Below are 17154 nucleotides of genomic sequence, written 5' to 3' on the forward strand. Positions count from 1 at the left end.
AACCACCCCGTCAAAAGTCTGCCGTGAAAACGTTGTGAAAGCAATGTCACCCCAGAGTCGGAAACGACCGGTGCTTGCACAGGGGACCTTTCCTTCTCCTTTTCACTCCCAAAGTCCCCAGATATTTCCTGAATTGGACCTGGTTGGCTGGCACTTGAGAACATTTCCAGAGGAACTGATCTCTATTGCCTGGAGGTGCCTTGTAATCCTAGGAGATCTCCAGTTTGGTGTAGTGGTTAAGTGTGCGGACTCTTATCTGGGAGAACCGGGTTCGATTCCCCACTACTACACTTGCACCCGCTAGCATGGCCTTGGGTCAGCCATAGCTCTGGCAGAGGTTGTCTTTGAAAGGGCAGCTGCTGTGAGAGCCCTCTCAGCCCCACCCACCTCACAGGGTGTCTGTTGTGGGGGAGGAAGGGAAAGGAGATTGTAGGCCGTTCTGAGACTCTGTCCTTGAAAGGGCAGCTGCTGTGAGAGCCCTCTCAGCTCCACCCACCTCACAGGGTGCCTGTTGTGGGGGAGGAAGGGAAAGGAGATTGTAGGCCGTTCTGAGACTCGGTCCTTGAAAGGGCAGCTGCTGTGAGAGCCCTCTCAGCCCCACCCACCTCACAGGGCGTCTGTTGTGGGGGAGGAAGGGAAAGGAGACTGTGAGCCGCTCTGAGACTCTTCAGAGTGGAGGGCAGGATATAAATCCAATATCTTCATCTACCTCACAGTGTGACTGTAGTGGGGGAGGAAGGGAAAGGAGATTGTGAGCTGCTCTGAGACTCTTCGGAGTGGAGGGCAGGATATAAATCCAATATCTTCATCTACCTCACAGGGTGACTGTAGTGGGGGAGGAAAGGAAAGGAGATTGTGAGCCGCTCTGAGACTCTTCAGAGTGGAGGGCGGGATATGAATCCAATATCTTCATCTACCTCACAGGGTGTCTGTTGTGGGGGAGGAAGGGAAAGGAGATTGTGAGCCACTCGGAGACTCTTCGGAGTGGAGGGCGGGATATAAATCCAATATCTTCTTCTTCTTCAGTCACCACCTGGAGGTGTCCAGTCACTAGACCACACTGATATGGGCTCCATGGACTCAGCCAAAGTGGTGTGCATCCCAGCGTAATTCATGCTGAATATTGTCCTGAGCTAACATACAATCTCTCCACATGCTGCTCATGTTGTGTCTTCTTCGAAGTGTTGATCTGCTCACACAGGGCCGGCATCAGCAGACCCCGAGGTGGGCCACTGGCTAGGGCTCCCTTGCTCCTGTTTCCTTCATCTCTGTTCCCTGCTGCATGGACTGCCCAATGCCAGTGGGGAAAATACTGCTGTCAGCTGTGAGCACTGGCAGGGGGAAGGCTGGGGAGCAAGCGAGGGAGGACCACAGCAACAGGTGGGTGGGAGAGCAAGAGGGCTTAGGGGTCAGTGGAGGAGGGGAGTCCACAAACTGTCCGCCTCGGACCCCTGAAAACCTGACTCTGGCCCATTTCAATCGTACAGGGTTGCTTGGTTTCATAGCAAACTGATGTTGCAAACAAGCGCCTGTTTACAAAACTGAACCAGTTCTACTGAGGAGGCCAAATTCCATGTTTGAAGTTCAAGTCCTGGACTTCCAGATTCGTGTGAGACAGATCTGAACTAGACTGCTCCCTGGATGGAGCTGGAGAGAGGGGGCTGAGAGGGACATTACCTTTGCTCAGTCTGAACCACCGGGGAGAATAAATAGGTGGCAATCGAACGAGGGAGCTGAAGCCCTTGCACCTGACAGTACAGGTGTGCATCGGAGGCTATTTAGGTCTCTGCAGCAGGAGCTCTGGTGTGATACTCATCTCTGCCTCCAGCTCAGTTCAAGCCATGGGGGCTGCCCTGATTCTCTGGACCCTGACTCTGCTCTCCATCACAGCTCCAGTGGCTCCGGAGTCGTAAGGCTTCTTACCTTTCATTTCTTTTTGCTGGACAGATGTGAAGAAGTTGTGATAGTCAGCCTAGAGGGTTATCTTATGGAAAAGTTTGGAGTCAGCGGGTGACTTGAACTCAGGTTGTCCTCAGAATGGAAAGGAGGAGGGTTTCAAGTTTCTAAAATGTTAAGATCCATTGTAAGGCAAATGATAAGTCTAAATGTAAGGCCAGCCATGTCAGAGCAATGGTCCATCATTCTAGTCCAGGGGTGGCCAAACGTGCTTAGCATAAGAGCCACATGGAATAAACATCAGATGTTCGAGAGCCGCAAGACATGAACGTCAGATGTTTCAGAACTGGGAGGGAGGGAGGAAGGAAGGAAATAGATGGGTGAGGGAGGTGGAGGTGGAAATAAAACAGCTTTACCTTTAAATGCAATCTCTAAGCTGCCGGCCAATGGGGCTGGTGAGGGCCTTTGAGAGCCACACAATGTGTGTGAAAGAGCCACATGTGGCTCCCAAGCCACAGTTTGGCCACCCCTCTAGTCCAACATCATATTTCATATTACTTTATAGAGCTACCACCTCCAGGTTGGGAGATCTCTGGAGATTCAGGGGGCGGAACTGGGGAGAGAACTTAGTAGGCCTGTGATGCCACAGAGTCCACCCTCCAAAGCAGCCATTTTATCCAGAGGAACTGATCTTGGTCAACTGGACATCCTGTAATTCCAGGAGACCTCCAGATCCTACCTGGAGATTGGCAAACCTGTCCACATAACGGTCAACAGAGGCCTTGGAAACCTTTGAGCAGGGGCATCAAACCCGCCATTGTCTTTGCCCCCGGCACTGGTGGTGTTTGGAGGGTGACTGAACAAGGAGGCTTCTTTTAGTCAGCCATCAATTGACCCCTCCTCCAAGAATGTTCGAGTTTGCTGAATTTGTTCTTGGACAACATAAGAACTGTCTTGCACCTGGCCCAGAATCTGTTGTCCATTGACACAGGGCTACTAGCTCCTCTTTTACAGGAGAGGGAGAACCAGCTCTCTCTGTCTCCTGACTCTTCCTTATGTACAGCTAGATTAGAGTTCAAAAACAGCACCTTAGAAGTCCAACAAGCCTTTCAGGGCAGGAGCTTTTGAGAGGCAAAACTCCTTTTGTCTGAGCTCTGACTCTCAAAAGCTGGTACCACTGAAATCTCGTTGGTCTCTGAAGTGTGCTCGATGTGCTACTGCAACCTAACATGGCTACCCCTCCCCCTGGAACTATCTTCCTTATGCATAACTTTGTATAAACCTGTCTATCCAGGCTCCACCCCCAAATCTCCAGGAATTTCTCACACTGGAGTTGGCAACCCTAACATCATCAGACTTTCCCTGAACTAAATGGAAGGGGAAGCTTGAAGGAGTGACTCCCCTCTAGTCCAGCATCCTTGGAGGCCAAGAAACAGGACATTGAGGCCAAGGACTTCCCCTGATGTTGCCTTCTCCTCCTCCTGGAAATTAGAGATCTTCCACATCTGGATGTGGAGGTTTCCCGTAGTCACCATGTGTCATGATCTGTGCAGGATTGGGAGACGAGGCCTAGGGAGGCCTGGGCCTGAAGACCAGTGTGGGAGTAGAAAGCAGACACAGCCTACAATCCCCACAATGCTTGGCACCCACTGTAACCAATCAGTGTCCAGGGACTGTGTGAGGGGATTGCTACATAAACGTTGTGGGCTGTGGAACTGTGTTCTTTTCTCTCACAGAGTAAGGCTGAGAGGATGGTCTGTGGCTGAGAGAAGGATCCCTCACTCAGAAGGTAGATTGAGTCACAGGCAGTCAGCCTGGGGGAAAGGGCTGTGGCCCCTAAGAACATAAGAGAAGCCATGTTGGATAAGGCCAGTGGCCCATCCAGTCCAACACTCTGAGTCACATAAGAACATAAGAGAAGCCATGTTGGATCAGGCCAATGGCCCATCCAGTCCAACACTCTGTGACACATAAGAACATAAGAGAAGCCCTGTTGGATCAGGCCAATGGCCCATCCAGTCCAACACTCTGAGTCACATAAGAATATAAGAGAAGCCATGTTGGATCAGGCCAATGGCCCATCCAGTCAAACACTCTGTGACACATAAGAACATAAGAGAAGCCCTGTTGGATCAGGCCAATGGCCCATCCAGTCCAACATTCTGTGTCACATAAGAACATAGGAGAAGCCATGCTGGATCAGGCCAGTGGCCCATCCAGTCCAACACTCTGTGTCACAGAAGAACATAAGAGAAGCCCTGTTGGATCAGGCCAGTGGCCCATCCATTTCAACACTCTGTGTCACAGAAGAACATAAGAGAAGCCCTGTTGGATCAGGCCAATGGCCCATCCAGTCCAACACTCTGTGTCACATAAGAACATAAGAGAAGCCCTGTTGGATCAGGCCAGTGGCCCATCAAGTCCAACACTCTGTGTCACATTAGAAAATAAGAGAAGCCCTGTTGGATCAGGCCAATGGCCCATCCAGTCCAACACTCTGAGTCACATAAGAACATAAGAGAAGCCATGTTGGGTCAGGCTAGGGTTGCCAAGTCCAATTCAAAAAATATCTGGGGACTTTGGGGGTGGAGCCAGGAGACATTGGGGCGGAGCCAGGAACAAGAGTGTGACAAGCATAATTGAACTCCAAGAGAGTTCTGGCCATCACATTTAAAGGGACAGCACACCTTTTTAAATGTCTTCGTTCCATAGGAAATAATGAAGGATAAGGGCACCTTCTTTTGGGGCTCATAGAATTGGACCCCCTGGTCCAATCGTTTTGAAATTTGGGGGATACTTTGGGGAGGGGCACTAGATACTATATTGAAAATTTGGTGCCTCTACCTCAAAAAACAGCTCCCCCAGAGCCCCCGAAACCTCCAAATCAATTCCCCATTATACCCTATGAGAATCGGTCTTCACATAGGGAATAATGAAGACGTTTCCCTCTTCACCCCCCTTCCCCCTCCGCCCCCCCCCCCCGGTTTCTGGCAAATCTGATGCAGGGGACTGGCCTCTACTCACGAGTTGCTGCCAGCTTCTCACAGCAACACAGGCATACCAGCTGGGCACTTTATGGCATGGAATAGGAAGCCGGCAGAACTCACTCACCTCCGGAGGTGCAAAGGCACATGGTCCCTTGGAGGCGGGGCTGGGCTCCCCTCCCTTCACCGGCCAATTGACTGGGGGCAGGAAGCAGCCTGAGAAAACGGAAGAGCTCTGGCTGCTGCGATCGGGGCTGGGTGGGAAGGGCTGCCATTCTCCCCCCCCTCCCGCTTTCCCTTTTTTGCCGCGCGGGGGGAGGAGGCTCCAAATCAGGGGTCTCCAGGCCAGGCGGGGAATTTGGGAAGCCTAGGTCAGGCCAGTGGCCCATCCAGTCCAACACTCTAAGTCACATAAGAACATAAGAAAAGCCCTGTTGAATCAGGCCAATGGCCCATCCAGTCCAACGCTCTGTGTCGCAGAAGAACATAAGAGAAGCCATGTTGGATCAGGCCAATGGCCCATCCAGTCCAACACTCTGAGTCACATAAGAACATAAGAGAAGCCATGTTGGATCAGGCCAATGGCCCATCCAGTCCAACACTCTGTGTCACATAAGAACATAAGAGAAGCCCTGTTGTGTTTGTCTGTGCCATTTATAAAGTTTATATCTGTGCTACCTGGCAGTACATTTTATGACACACATGGCTTGGTCCAACAACAAATTCTCATTTATGTCAAATCTGGCCCTTATAACAAATGAGTTTGACACCCCTGCTCTAGGGTAATAAGTAAGGGAAATGTGCTGGGTGAACTTAGTCTGGACACGCTCTCAGTCTAATCCTGGCTGTTGTATTCCTCTTCTGGATCATGAAGGCATGAATATCTCAGTGAGCTATAATAACATACAGCCCACCCTTCAAAAGGAGCCACTTTCCAAGGGGAACTCATCTCTTTAGTATGGAAATCAGCTGTACTTCCTGCAGATCTTGAAGGCCCATCTGGTGACTGGAATCCTTTAGGATGAAGAAACCTGGAGGTTACCCTTCCTTCTAGGAAATGAGGTTGATTCTTCCCTGGCAGGGGTCTCTTTCACTCAAGACTATGGAACGTTTCCTTGGAAACCATAGTACAGGCCTTCATGGTGGTCTCTCATTTCCCGAAGGTAATCTAGATAAAATTTAGTTGGGCAGTGAGTCTATTCACATCCAGAGGGCAAGTGATGGATGCTCTCAATAACGTTTCAGGCTTCACTTCATCTTTTCATTTCTCTTCCAGTCATTATTTGGTGGCCTTCCCAGCGGTCATTCAGCACCCTGGCACCGAAAAGTTCTGTGTACTTCTACAGTCACTCTCTGAGACTGTCCACCTGGCAGTAACGTTGGAGATGAAGACCCAGAATCACCTGCTGATGGCGAAGGATGTGGAGAAACCACAGCACTTTGAATGCATTAGTTTCCAGGTGAGGTTTCCCACTGCTAGAGACTCAATAACTGGCCCCTGCACTTGCTGGTCTTTATATTAGCTTGATCTAGGCTTGCCAATCCCTAGGTTCCAGCGGGGGTTTGTCCGCTTTCCCAGGCTCCTTCCTGCCCGCAGTCAGCTGCGCGGCAGGGGGAAGCCCCACCCCCAGAGGACCATGTGACTTTCCCCCTCTGGAGGCTTCAGACTCCAATTGAAAGGCTTCCTCTTGGGATGTGGTGTCTGTGTTACTTTGGAGAAGTTGGCAGCAACTTGTGAGTAGAGAGGCCAATCCCTCACTTCAGAGTCGCCAGAAAGTTGGGGGGGGGGGAGGGAGATGTCTGCTGAGCACTTCATTATTCCCTATGTGGAGATCGATTCTCATAGGGTATAATGGAGAATTGATTTGGAGGTTTCGGGGGCTCTGGGGGAGCTGTTTTTTGAGGTAGGTGCACCAAATTTTTAGTATAGTATCTAGTCCCTCTCCCCAAAGTACCCCCCAAGTTTCAAAACGATTGGACCAGGGGGTCCAATTCTATGAGCCCCAAAAGAAGGTGCCCCATCCTTCATTATTTCCTATGGAAGGAAGACATTTAAAAAGGTGTGCTGTCCCTTGAAATGTGATGGCCAGAACTCCCTTGGAGTTCAATGATGCTTGTCACACCCTTGTTCCTGGCACCGCCCCAATGTCTCCTGGCTCCACCCCCAAAGTCTCCTGGCTCCACCCCCAAAGTCCCCAGATATTTCTTGAATTGGACTTGGCAACCCTAGCTTGATCTCACATTACATTGATGGTCTTCTGGACAGTGGTAGAGACAAGCACTAACTGAAAGTCAACCTGCATGTTTATACTTAGTCCCTGAAGAATGTGTGGCCCAGGAACCATCTGACACGCTTGGCGTGCCTGTTATCACGCTGGGCACATTGTGAGGAGGATGCTCTATCATTTGGAAAAATACTCTATGGTGACCGTAGAGTTTCCCTCAAATGATAGAGTGTTCCCTGCACAACATGCCTGGCATGACAGCACTTTTTGGATGATGTCATCGGGTTGCATGCGCTTTGCACGCGCCCCAAAAACTCCAGGACAGAGGACTAAAATCCCCCACTGGCAGCCAAGTAGGATCTTGCAACCCGACATGGGCACCAGAAAACGTTTAATTGGCTCTGAAGATTTTAAATGTGTTGATTTGGCACCAGTTTCACTGGGTGAAGCTGCAGCAGCCATTTTGACGCAACCATTCTGTGGCTGCCCCCTAGGGTTGCCAAGTGCAATTCAAGAAATATCTGGGGACTTTGGGGGTGGAGCCAGGAGACTTTGGGGGTGGAGCCAGGAGACTTTGGGGGTGGAGCCAGGAGACTGATGGATTTGTACTTCGCATTGTCAGACGATGGGATCTCAAATTGACCGGACCTTGAATTGTTGCAAAGTTAGGCTTTATTTGATAATCCATAAGCATCCCAACGAAGGAAAATTGAGACTGATACATTGTAGCATTAGAGGGCAGGCTATATTGGGGTACATCAAAGGGAATTATACAAAGCCACAATTCTAAACATTGCAGAGGTGAGGTGCAAAGATTCACACGGTCTCCCTCTCTTATCTTATTGTTACTGTTAGTCTTCCGAGGATGGCCAGGCGCTTTATCTTCAAAGGGGGGAATTTCTGCCTTTGTTAGTATCAAGGGGAAGAAATGTTCACATCCAGCATTGGCAACATCTGCACTTTCTACTTTGATATGCAAGGTCTTTTCTCACGGTTCGTAACAGCGCTTAAAGATGGCGACAGTTCAGCTAAGCATTTTATTCAGTAAAGTTACATCGGCTGACACGCATAGCAGAGCCATTAGAAGCAAATGTCCCATCTTAAAGTAAAGTATGAATGAGAACTGTAACTTGTAAGTTATGCAAATGGCTGAAAATCCTTGGCCAGATGGCACCCTAGGTGGCCGCCTTCCTGGCCTATGGGGTTACCCCAGTCCTTCCTGGAAGTGACATCATCACGATGTAGATGCTCTAGCATTTTGGCCAAAATGGTTACCATAGAGTTTTGGCCAAAATACTGGAGTGTCCACACAAGACATACCTGGTGTGATGATGTCACTTCTGGACATCATTGCGCTGATGACGTCAATGCGAGAGGGGTCTGTTTAGGGGTGGGGCTTGCTAACAGCAGATTGGAGCCCCCAAAATCGGGGGGCCTCCAGGGGGACTGGCAACCCTATCTCAACCATTTGGTAGCAGTTTGCTACCAAATCCCAGGGGTAAAGAGCCTCTCTGAGGAAGGTTTGTTGCTTCCTCATGCTCAGCTTGTCCCAGTATTTCCCAGAGGCCTCTGGGTCTTATGAATCAGGGCTGTTTTTCTGTTTCCTGCCAATATGATTTGGATTTGAGTTTATGGCAAAATGGAAGGACTTTTGTGCTAATGTTTTCCAACTTTTTGTGCCAACTTTTCCTCCCATCTGTTTGTCTCTCTTTCTCAGGTACCACCCTTAATTTCAGGAACATGGAGCTCAGTAAGTATATCTCCCAGCTACTTCCCTAGGGTTTCCAAAACTGGCTTGGTGATTTGGGGGTGGGGCTTGGGAAGGGGAGGGGAGGGGAGGGGGACCTCAGCAAACTATAATGCCATCGGGGATGGAAGGGGATGAGCAAAGAACAGAGGCCTCAGAAGGACTTGGAGGAATCAGCAAGAGGAAGATGGGGTTCAACAGGTGGAGTGGGGGTCTTGGACTTCCGGGGTTGGAAAATGCCGAGCTGAATTGCTTCTCAGAAGGGGAGCAAGCTGGGGCTTCAGTTCGGGGTAGTGGAGGGCAATTTAATGCCTACTGCCTACTTTTCTCAGTCAGAGATCAGTCCAAGATATGCACAGGAAACTTTGAGGAGATTTACCTTGGCTAAAAGGGAGTCCCGGGGGGGGGAGCTCCTTTGAGGGGTCTCCGGAGACGAGTTGCATATTCATCATCTGCAGAAGTTTCCAGAGTCATGGAAACTTTGAGACTGCTAAACATCTAAAGCTATACAAGAACGGTGTTGGATTTGGATAACTGCAGAAAAAAGTACTGATGACTATCATCATTCTGGAACTATTTAAAATTAAACAAAATAAAATCAGAAGGTGGGAAATAGAGATTCAGAAAGTTTGGAAGAAGAAGGGGAGAAGGGGCAAAATTTGAATTTTGTAAATTTAAAGGACAATGCTAAAAAGTGGAAAGGAATTTATTGTTTTGTCTACTTGCGGTTTTGGTGAAAAAGCCCCATCGTCACAGATTTGCAGCTCTCACAGTCAACACAGGAAATACGTCAAACATCGCAATATCTTTTTACCAGCGAAAACGGGATTTGGTGGCAAGAAAAGCAGGAAGTGTCAGATGGAAAAGAAAAATCATTGAAGCAGCTAGCCTACTCTAGGACTATAATATCATAGAAAAACATCGGCGGCCATTGCTAGGAGGTCAAAATTTAAACAAAGTTTTTAAAGTGTTCGGGACATTAAAAATTGGTGAAGCTGACAGAGGTGACAATTATAAGGTAAATACTATTGGACATTATCGCTGATAATTATTTTAGAAGCCTTTTGAAAGAATTTTTTTTTAAAGAGAAGCAGAAAGTCGCGACTGCCATTTTGGAATAATAAAAACTTTAAAAATATCTGAGCCCAGGAGGCTCTGAGGATGGCAAAATTAGGTTTATTGAAAAGGGCAAGCATAACTCTATCAAACCTGATAGTTTAAATTTAATTTGGAGAGGTCAAACTTTTCGGTGTTTTTTTAAATGTCAGAGCATGAGTTAACCCGTGCAAGGACTGCCTCAATGGAGAAAATGCAAGAGCGATTAGAAGCAATGGAAGCCAGGATGATGAAAGGGGTGAGAGACATGATAACTGCTTCTAAAAAAGAAATTAGAAAAGACATTGAAGAGCTAAGGAAAGATAAAGATCTCAGAAATGAGACTGTGGTAACATCAAAGAAAGTGCAAGAGGTGGAAGAGAGAGTGAAAGTACATGATTCCACCTTGCTAAAAATGCAAGAAAAGGTGGCAATTCATGACTGCAAATTGATGGAAACCCAGATACATCTGAGAGGAGTACCTGAGGATGAAGAGACTGATTTGAAAGGATATATAATAAGAATAATTGCAGAATTTTTGGAGGAAGATCCTGAAGGAACTAGAAGCATGTATGACTATATGTATAGAGTGAACTCACTATATGCCAAGAAAAATAATCTACCAAGAGATGTGGTTATAAGATATGTGACAAAAGAAATGGTGGGAAAAATCTTGAATAAAATTTTTGAAAAGACATTGATAGTGGGAGGCAGCAGAGTAAGAATCATGAAAGAATTGCCAAGACAAGTGATAAATGAAAGAAAAGCATACAAAAAATTGACAGAAAAACTACTTGACAATGAAATGAGGTATAGATGGATAATACCTGAAGGTCTGAGCTTTGAGCTGCAAGGTAAAAGGATTACAATTACAAGCACACAGGAACTGCGTAGGTTTTATGAAGAACATAAAGAATTTGCACAATGATGGATTACAAATTATTATCTTGGAATGTAAATGGACTAAATTCACCACAAAAAAGAAAGGCGTTTCATTGGATTAAAAAGCAAAATTGTAATATAGTTTGTTTACAAGAAGTGCATATCAAACAAAAAGATTACAAATTTTTATGGAATAAACAACTGGGACTAGAATTTTATTAATTGGCTGAACAGAAGAAAAGGGGAGTGATTTTCTATATTAAACAAGAATTGGAGCCGAAATTAGTGTTTAAAGATGGAAGATTTGTAGCGGTAGAAATAATATTAAATGCAAAAAAAATGTTGTTATTGGGACTGTATGCACCAAATGGTGCAAAGGATGCTTTTTTAAAAGACATTATACAACAATTTGATGAACTGACTTTGTCAATGATGAGTCGAAGTTGATACAAAGACTACGTTTATTGATAGACCGATACTTTGGTATAGCAGGTTCTTGAGAGTAATGAGGCCAATACATTGATACAATACTTACTTCAAAAGGATTCCAAGGGATGGGGTTGCGGGGTAGCATTCACACATAAACTATCATAAATGTCTACGTTCCCATAGTGTTATCAGGACTTTGTCCTTGCTTTCCCCAGATGTCTCTTACTCCCTTAAAGGAACGTATGGCAAGGTGCTGATTACTTGGTTTCATTTCTCACTACTTCTAATTAGAAGCCATAAAGCAAGACAGGGGAAGGGAAAGAATAACAGGCTAACAAAGTTGGATCCTCCATGACACTTCACAGACCAGGTTTAGGCAGGACCCTAAAACCATCAATTATCAATGGAATTTTACCATGCTTGACACTAATGACCAAGGTTTGATAATGAGGGACTTTAATGGAACAATTAAGAACACACTGGATAGCTTTGGGGATAAAAAAAATAATAAGGAAGAAAAATTGCCAAAGTCTTTTTTTGAATTGGTCAAACAAGAAAATTTGGAGGTTATATGGAGGAAATTTAATCCTGAAGTGTGGGACTATACCTTTTTTTCAGCAAGACATAAAACTTTTTTCAGAATTGACATGTTGTGGGGCACTAAAGACTTAGACCTTATAACAAAGAAACAAAGAAAATAGAGATTTTACCTAAAATTGGGGCTGACCAAAACCCAATAATGTGGATTACAACATTGTCTAAGAAGTTGAGAAGATGGAGATTGAATGAAGATTTACTACAGAATAAAGAAATAGTGACATCTCTATAAAATGAAACTAAAGCTTTCTTCCAAATAAACAATAAAGAGGATATAGAATTTCAGACGGTCTGGGATGCTTATAAAGCAGTAATGAGAGGAATATTGATTACATTGAATAACAAAGATAAGAGGGCAAAAGAAAAACAGATGTTGGACATTCAAAATGAAATAAAGAAAAAAGAAGGGGAACTGAGAAAAAGGCCAGGGAAAAAGAAAATTATAAGGGAGATTACAATATTACAAATGCAAATGAGACATTTGTTAAATAAAGAACTGGAATGGAATCTGAAAAGATTGCAGCAGAAATCTTTCGAGGGAGCAAACAAACCCGGAAAATATTTGGCCTGGCAACTGAAGAAAAAGAGAGAAAGTAAAATTATTATTAGTAAAATTATTAATAAAATTGTGGTGGATGAAAGAGAGGTGGTAGATCAAGAAGGAATAAAAAGAGAATTATTTAAGTATTATGCCAAGTTATTTAAAGGTGTTAAAATAAGGAAAGGAAAGATGGATGAGTACTTACAAAAGATAAAAATAGCACCCTTAGCAGAAAATATGTGAAAAGTTTTGAACGATCCAATTGAAAAAATAGAAATTGAAGTAGCAATTAATGCAATGAAAAATGGAAAAGCACCTGGGCCAGATGGATATACAGCTAAATTTTTTAAAACCCTCAAAGAGGAGCTAGTCCTGAAACTTCAGAAATTGATGAATATGATAAGAACAAACGGGAAAATACCAAATACGTGGAAGGAAGCTGTTATTTCATTGATTCCAAAGGAAGATAGGGAAAAAAATTATAGATAGAGTAAAAAATTATAGACCAATTTCATCATTAAATAATGACTATAAAATATATACAAGAATCTTGGCAGAACAGTTTAAACAATATTTGATAAATTTTATAAAGGAAGATCAAGTGGGGTTTCTTCCCAAAAGGCAAATAAGAGACAATATCAGAAGTGTTGTAAATATTGTAGAATATTATGAAAGACATCCAAGGCTGTGACAAGCATAATTGAACTCCAAAGGGAGTTCTGGCCATCACATTTAAAGGGACGGCACACCTTTTCAATGCCTTCCTTCCATAGGAAATAATGAAGGATAGGGGCACCTTCTTTTGGGGCTCATAGAATTGGACCCCCTGGTCCAATCCTTTTGGAAACTTGGGGGGTATTTTGGGGAGAGGCACTAGATGCTATACTGAAAATTTGGTGCCTCTACCCCAAAAAACAGCTCCCCCAGAGCCCCAGATACCCACGGATCAATTCTCCATGATTTTCTATGGGAATAAATCTCCCTAGGGAATAACAGAGTTCCCAGCAGACATTTCCCTCCCCTCCCCGCTTTCTGACAACCCTGAAGTGGGGGGAGGGCCTCCAAACCAGGGGATCCCCTGCCCCCACCTGGGGATTGGCAACCCTATGCCTATTCTTCATCCTCCCACCACTGAAAGTGCTTTTCTCCTTGTGTTGAGGTGGAAGGAGAGGTGGCCCACGTGCACGTCGTCATTCGCAAGGGTTTGAGCGTGAGCTTCGAGGGCCGGAAGAAGGTGCTGGTCAGGGCCCTTCTCGTCCAGAACCTCGTAGAGCTGGACAAGCCCTTTTACAAGCCCGGGGAGATAGGTAAGTCTGACTCACCAGTGGTTCTTGGGAGAGGCTTGGCCCTGTAGGGGCTTCTGCAGGATTAACTGGGAGGGAGAATAAGGCTGGAGGGAACAGAACAGCTCAAAGGACCCTCTGCCTTGTCTGCAGGGAATGCAGACCCAGTGGGTGCAAGCCAGTGCATGGGAAAGGCAAGCTCCTTTGTGGCAGAGCTAGGAGGGAGGGGGGAGGAAAGAGCCTGCTGCATCAGCAACACGGCAAAACTACGTTGCATCATTTTTTGGCTCTCTGCTTTCTCAGTAAGGTTTCGGATCGTGAGGCTTGATGACAACTTTAAGGCCCTTAATGAAAATGTAAGTGTTATTTTTTATGACCAGGAGCCCTGGCACATGATCTTGATTATACACCGGGGAGTAACAGATGTTTTGCACATGCTCAGAGGCTGGCCTTGTCAGTGGTTCATGTGCAGAGTGCAAAAACAGGGAACTGCCACCAGGTCGACGCGAGGAAAGAATTTGAGCCTCACACCAGCACCTAGTATAAAATAGTGTATTTACAACTATCTACAAACAACTTGGTGCGGTGAATAACATATACTATACTGAGAGACAAAGTGCTTCGCCAGGAACTCGTTCTCACAAGAGAGAGATATTGTCTGGCACTGCAGTCCATATATACAATGGTCAGCCAATCACGGCAGTCCACACAAATGCTGACTCCAGCAGGTGCTTTCCCCAGATACAGTCCAGCTTCAACCGGCCTTCTTCCAAGGTTGCTCTGACCTGAGCTGTCAGAAGCTGTCACTGTAGATCCACCTGCTGCTCCATGCTGCATCCATGCTGTGAACTGAGGACTCATACACTAACAGGTATTCCTTTAGATAGGCAAGTTACAGCAAAGTCTAAGTGGAACCAAGCATTCATTGCTGTGCTCTTGCTCTCCCACAATTCTCCTGAGCCAAATGCCCCCACTGCAGAAGGCAGTCCAAAATCTGTATAAGTCTGACTGCAGTGTTCTAGCTGCTCATTAAAAGAGGACAGAAACAAACAAGGAAGAAGGTTAGGTACATGAAGAAAAGGCGATGAGGATGAGTTTTGTCTGGAAAGAGTTAACTGACTCAGATCGCTCTACCTTGCAACTTCCCCAACCCCCATTCCTTCCCAGGGAACCTGGAGAAAAACTGCATACACATTTCCTTTATATATCTGCAATGAAAAAGCCTAGACGTGAACATTTATAAATGAAATATAGACATGCAGGGAGGGAAGTAGGCTTCCCAACCCTCCCGCCCTGGCAGGGGACCCCAGGATTTCCACCCTCTTCCCCTGCTCCCCAAAAAAATGAAAGCGGGGGGAGGGGGGAAGCGGCGCTGGGGAGCATGGCAAGCCGCCCAATCCCGGAGCGGGCGAGGCCGCCGCCCCCTCCCCGCCCACTGCAGCTTCTCTTGAGATGGGCCCAGGCTGAGCCCATCTCGGAGGAGCAGCCAAGAGGCGGCAGCAGCGCAGGCAAAACCAAGGGAGGGCGGAGGCAGGCCTTCTAGGCCCTTCTAGGACCCGGACTCATGGCTCGCCACGCCCCCGGCCCGCCTCCACCCCCCCTCCGATTCCACCCCAGAGGCGGAGCAGAGCGGGCGAGGCCGCTGCGCCGCTGCCGCCTCTTCTCTGCTCGCCGTGGCTGCTCCTCCGAGATGGGCTCAGCCTGAGCCCATCTCGGAGGAGCAGCCACGGCGAGCAGAGAAGAGGCAGCCGCTGTGCAGCGGCGTCGCCCGCTCCGAGGCGGCTACGCTCCCCGGCGCCGTTTCCCCCCCTCCCCTAGCTCCACCCCAGTGTCTCCTGGCTCCACCCCCAAAGTCCCCAGGTATTTCTGGGGTTGGACTTGGCAACCCTAGAGGGAAGTGTATTTCTGAAGGGGCATTGCCCCAGATGCCCCCTCCAGCATCAGGCTTGCTAGCCCCTGCCAATGATTGCTAGTGTGTTAGTTCCCCCCCTGATGCTAGATGAGAGAGCACCCTAATGGAGTCAATAAAGGCTCCATGAAGCTGAGTCACCTGAATGTAGAAATCGCTGCCAGGGGAGGTCGTGATGGCCTCAGGCTCAGACAGTTTTAAAAGGGGATCAGTTAGATTCATGGAGGAGAAGTCTATCAGTAGCTACTAGCCACAGCAACTAAAGGGGATGCTCCACATTCAGAGGCTCTAAACCTCGGAATCCCAGAGCCAGGAGGCAACATCAGGGGAAGGCCTCAGCTCTATGGCTGGCCCTCCAGAGGCGCTGATTGACCACTGTGAGAAACAGGATGCTGGCTTAGATGAACAGGACGCTGGGCGTAGCAGCCAGGAAAGAGTGGGGCAGGCCTCCTTTCTCTCCAATACGAGATGACATTGAGGCTAATTCAAGAGATGGTTTGGTCAGGGCAGTTTCCCCTCAGGCTCTCAAGATTAGCTTTCTCCTCAGTCTTGTAGGCATTAGCTAAAATGGAGTCTCTTCTGTTGTGAAGGATGCTGATTCCGACTTCCTCTTCTGTTTTGCAGATCTCTGTGGTGCAGCTCATTGTAAGTCATGAGGCCGTTCCGGCATTATTTATAATTCTGACATTATCGTTATTTCATAGCCCCTAGGTGATCTCCCAGAATTGTGACTGAGCTCCAGACTCCAGAGAGATCAGTTCCCTTAAGTGAAATCCTTCCCCAAATCCCCCTCTCCACAGGTTCTGCCCTCAGTTCTTCAGGAGATATGCTGGAATTGTCAGTCCCAAAAGACACAATGGATGTGCTACGTATAGGGTTGCCAATCCCCAGGTGGGAGCAGGGGATCCCCCGGTTTGGAGGCCCTCCCCCCGCTTCAGGGTCGTCAGAAAGAGGGGGGGGGGAGGGAAATGTCTGCTGGGAACTCTGTTATTCCCTATGGAGATTTATTCCCATAGAAAATCATGGAGAATTGATCCGCGGGTATCTGGGGCGACTGTTTTTTGGGATAGAGAGGCACCAAATTTTCAGTATAGCATCTAGTGCCTCTCCCCAAAATACCCCCAAGTTTCAAAAATATTGGACCAGGGGGTCCAATTCTATGAGCCCCAAAAGAAGGTGCCCCTATCCTTCATTATTTTCTATTGAAGGAAGGAATTGAAAAGGTGTGCTGTCCCTTTAAATGTGATGGCCAGAACTCCCTTTGGAGTTTTATTATGCTTGTCACAGCCTTGATCTTGGCTCCACCCCCAATGTCTCCTGGCTCCACCCCCAAAGTCTCCTGGCTCCACCCCCCAAGTCCCCAGATATTTCTTGAATTGGACTTGGCAACCCTAGCTACGTAGCGTAGAATCACAAAATTGAAAGGGACCCAATTGGTTGTTTTGGCACACCTAATACCAAATCCCCTGTAACCACACTTGTATCTGTTATGTCTAGACCTGCCTCCCCCCCCCCTCCCCCAAATGCACCCTGTGAATTTCACTGGCTGTGAGTTTATAGCTAATG

At 47.1% G+C, this 17154-nt stretch overlaps 1 protein-coding gene across 1 annotated transcript in view; it reads left to right on the forward strand.

Moving 5' to 3' along the window:
* Positions 1-1601: 1601 nt before the first annotated feature.
* Positions 1602-17154, forward strand: part of LOC132570269 (alpha-2-macroglobulin-like protein 1) — a 104448-nt gene continuing 88895 nt past the window's right edge. Inside the window, exons 1-5 of the mRNA XM_060236755.1 lie at positions 1602-1909; positions 6157-6340; positions 8823-8855; positions 13556-13703; positions 13983-14035. Coding sequence (XP_060092738.1) covers positions 1842-1909; positions 6157-6340; positions 8823-8855; positions 13556-13703; positions 13983-14035 — 486 coding nt within the window. The 5' untranslated portion in view covers positions 1602-1841. The remainder of the gene's footprint in view (positions 1910-6156; positions 6341-8822; positions 8856-13555; positions 13704-13982; positions 14036-17154) is intronic.

The sequence above is a fragment of the Heteronotia binoei genome, chromosome 4 (assembly GCF_032191835.1).
Source record: "Heteronotia binoei isolate CCM8104 ecotype False Entrance Well chromosome 4, APGP_CSIRO_Hbin_v1, whole genome shotgun sequence".
NCBI lineage: Eukaryota > Metazoa > Chordata > Lepidosauria > Squamata > Gekkonidae > Heteronotia > Heteronotia binoei.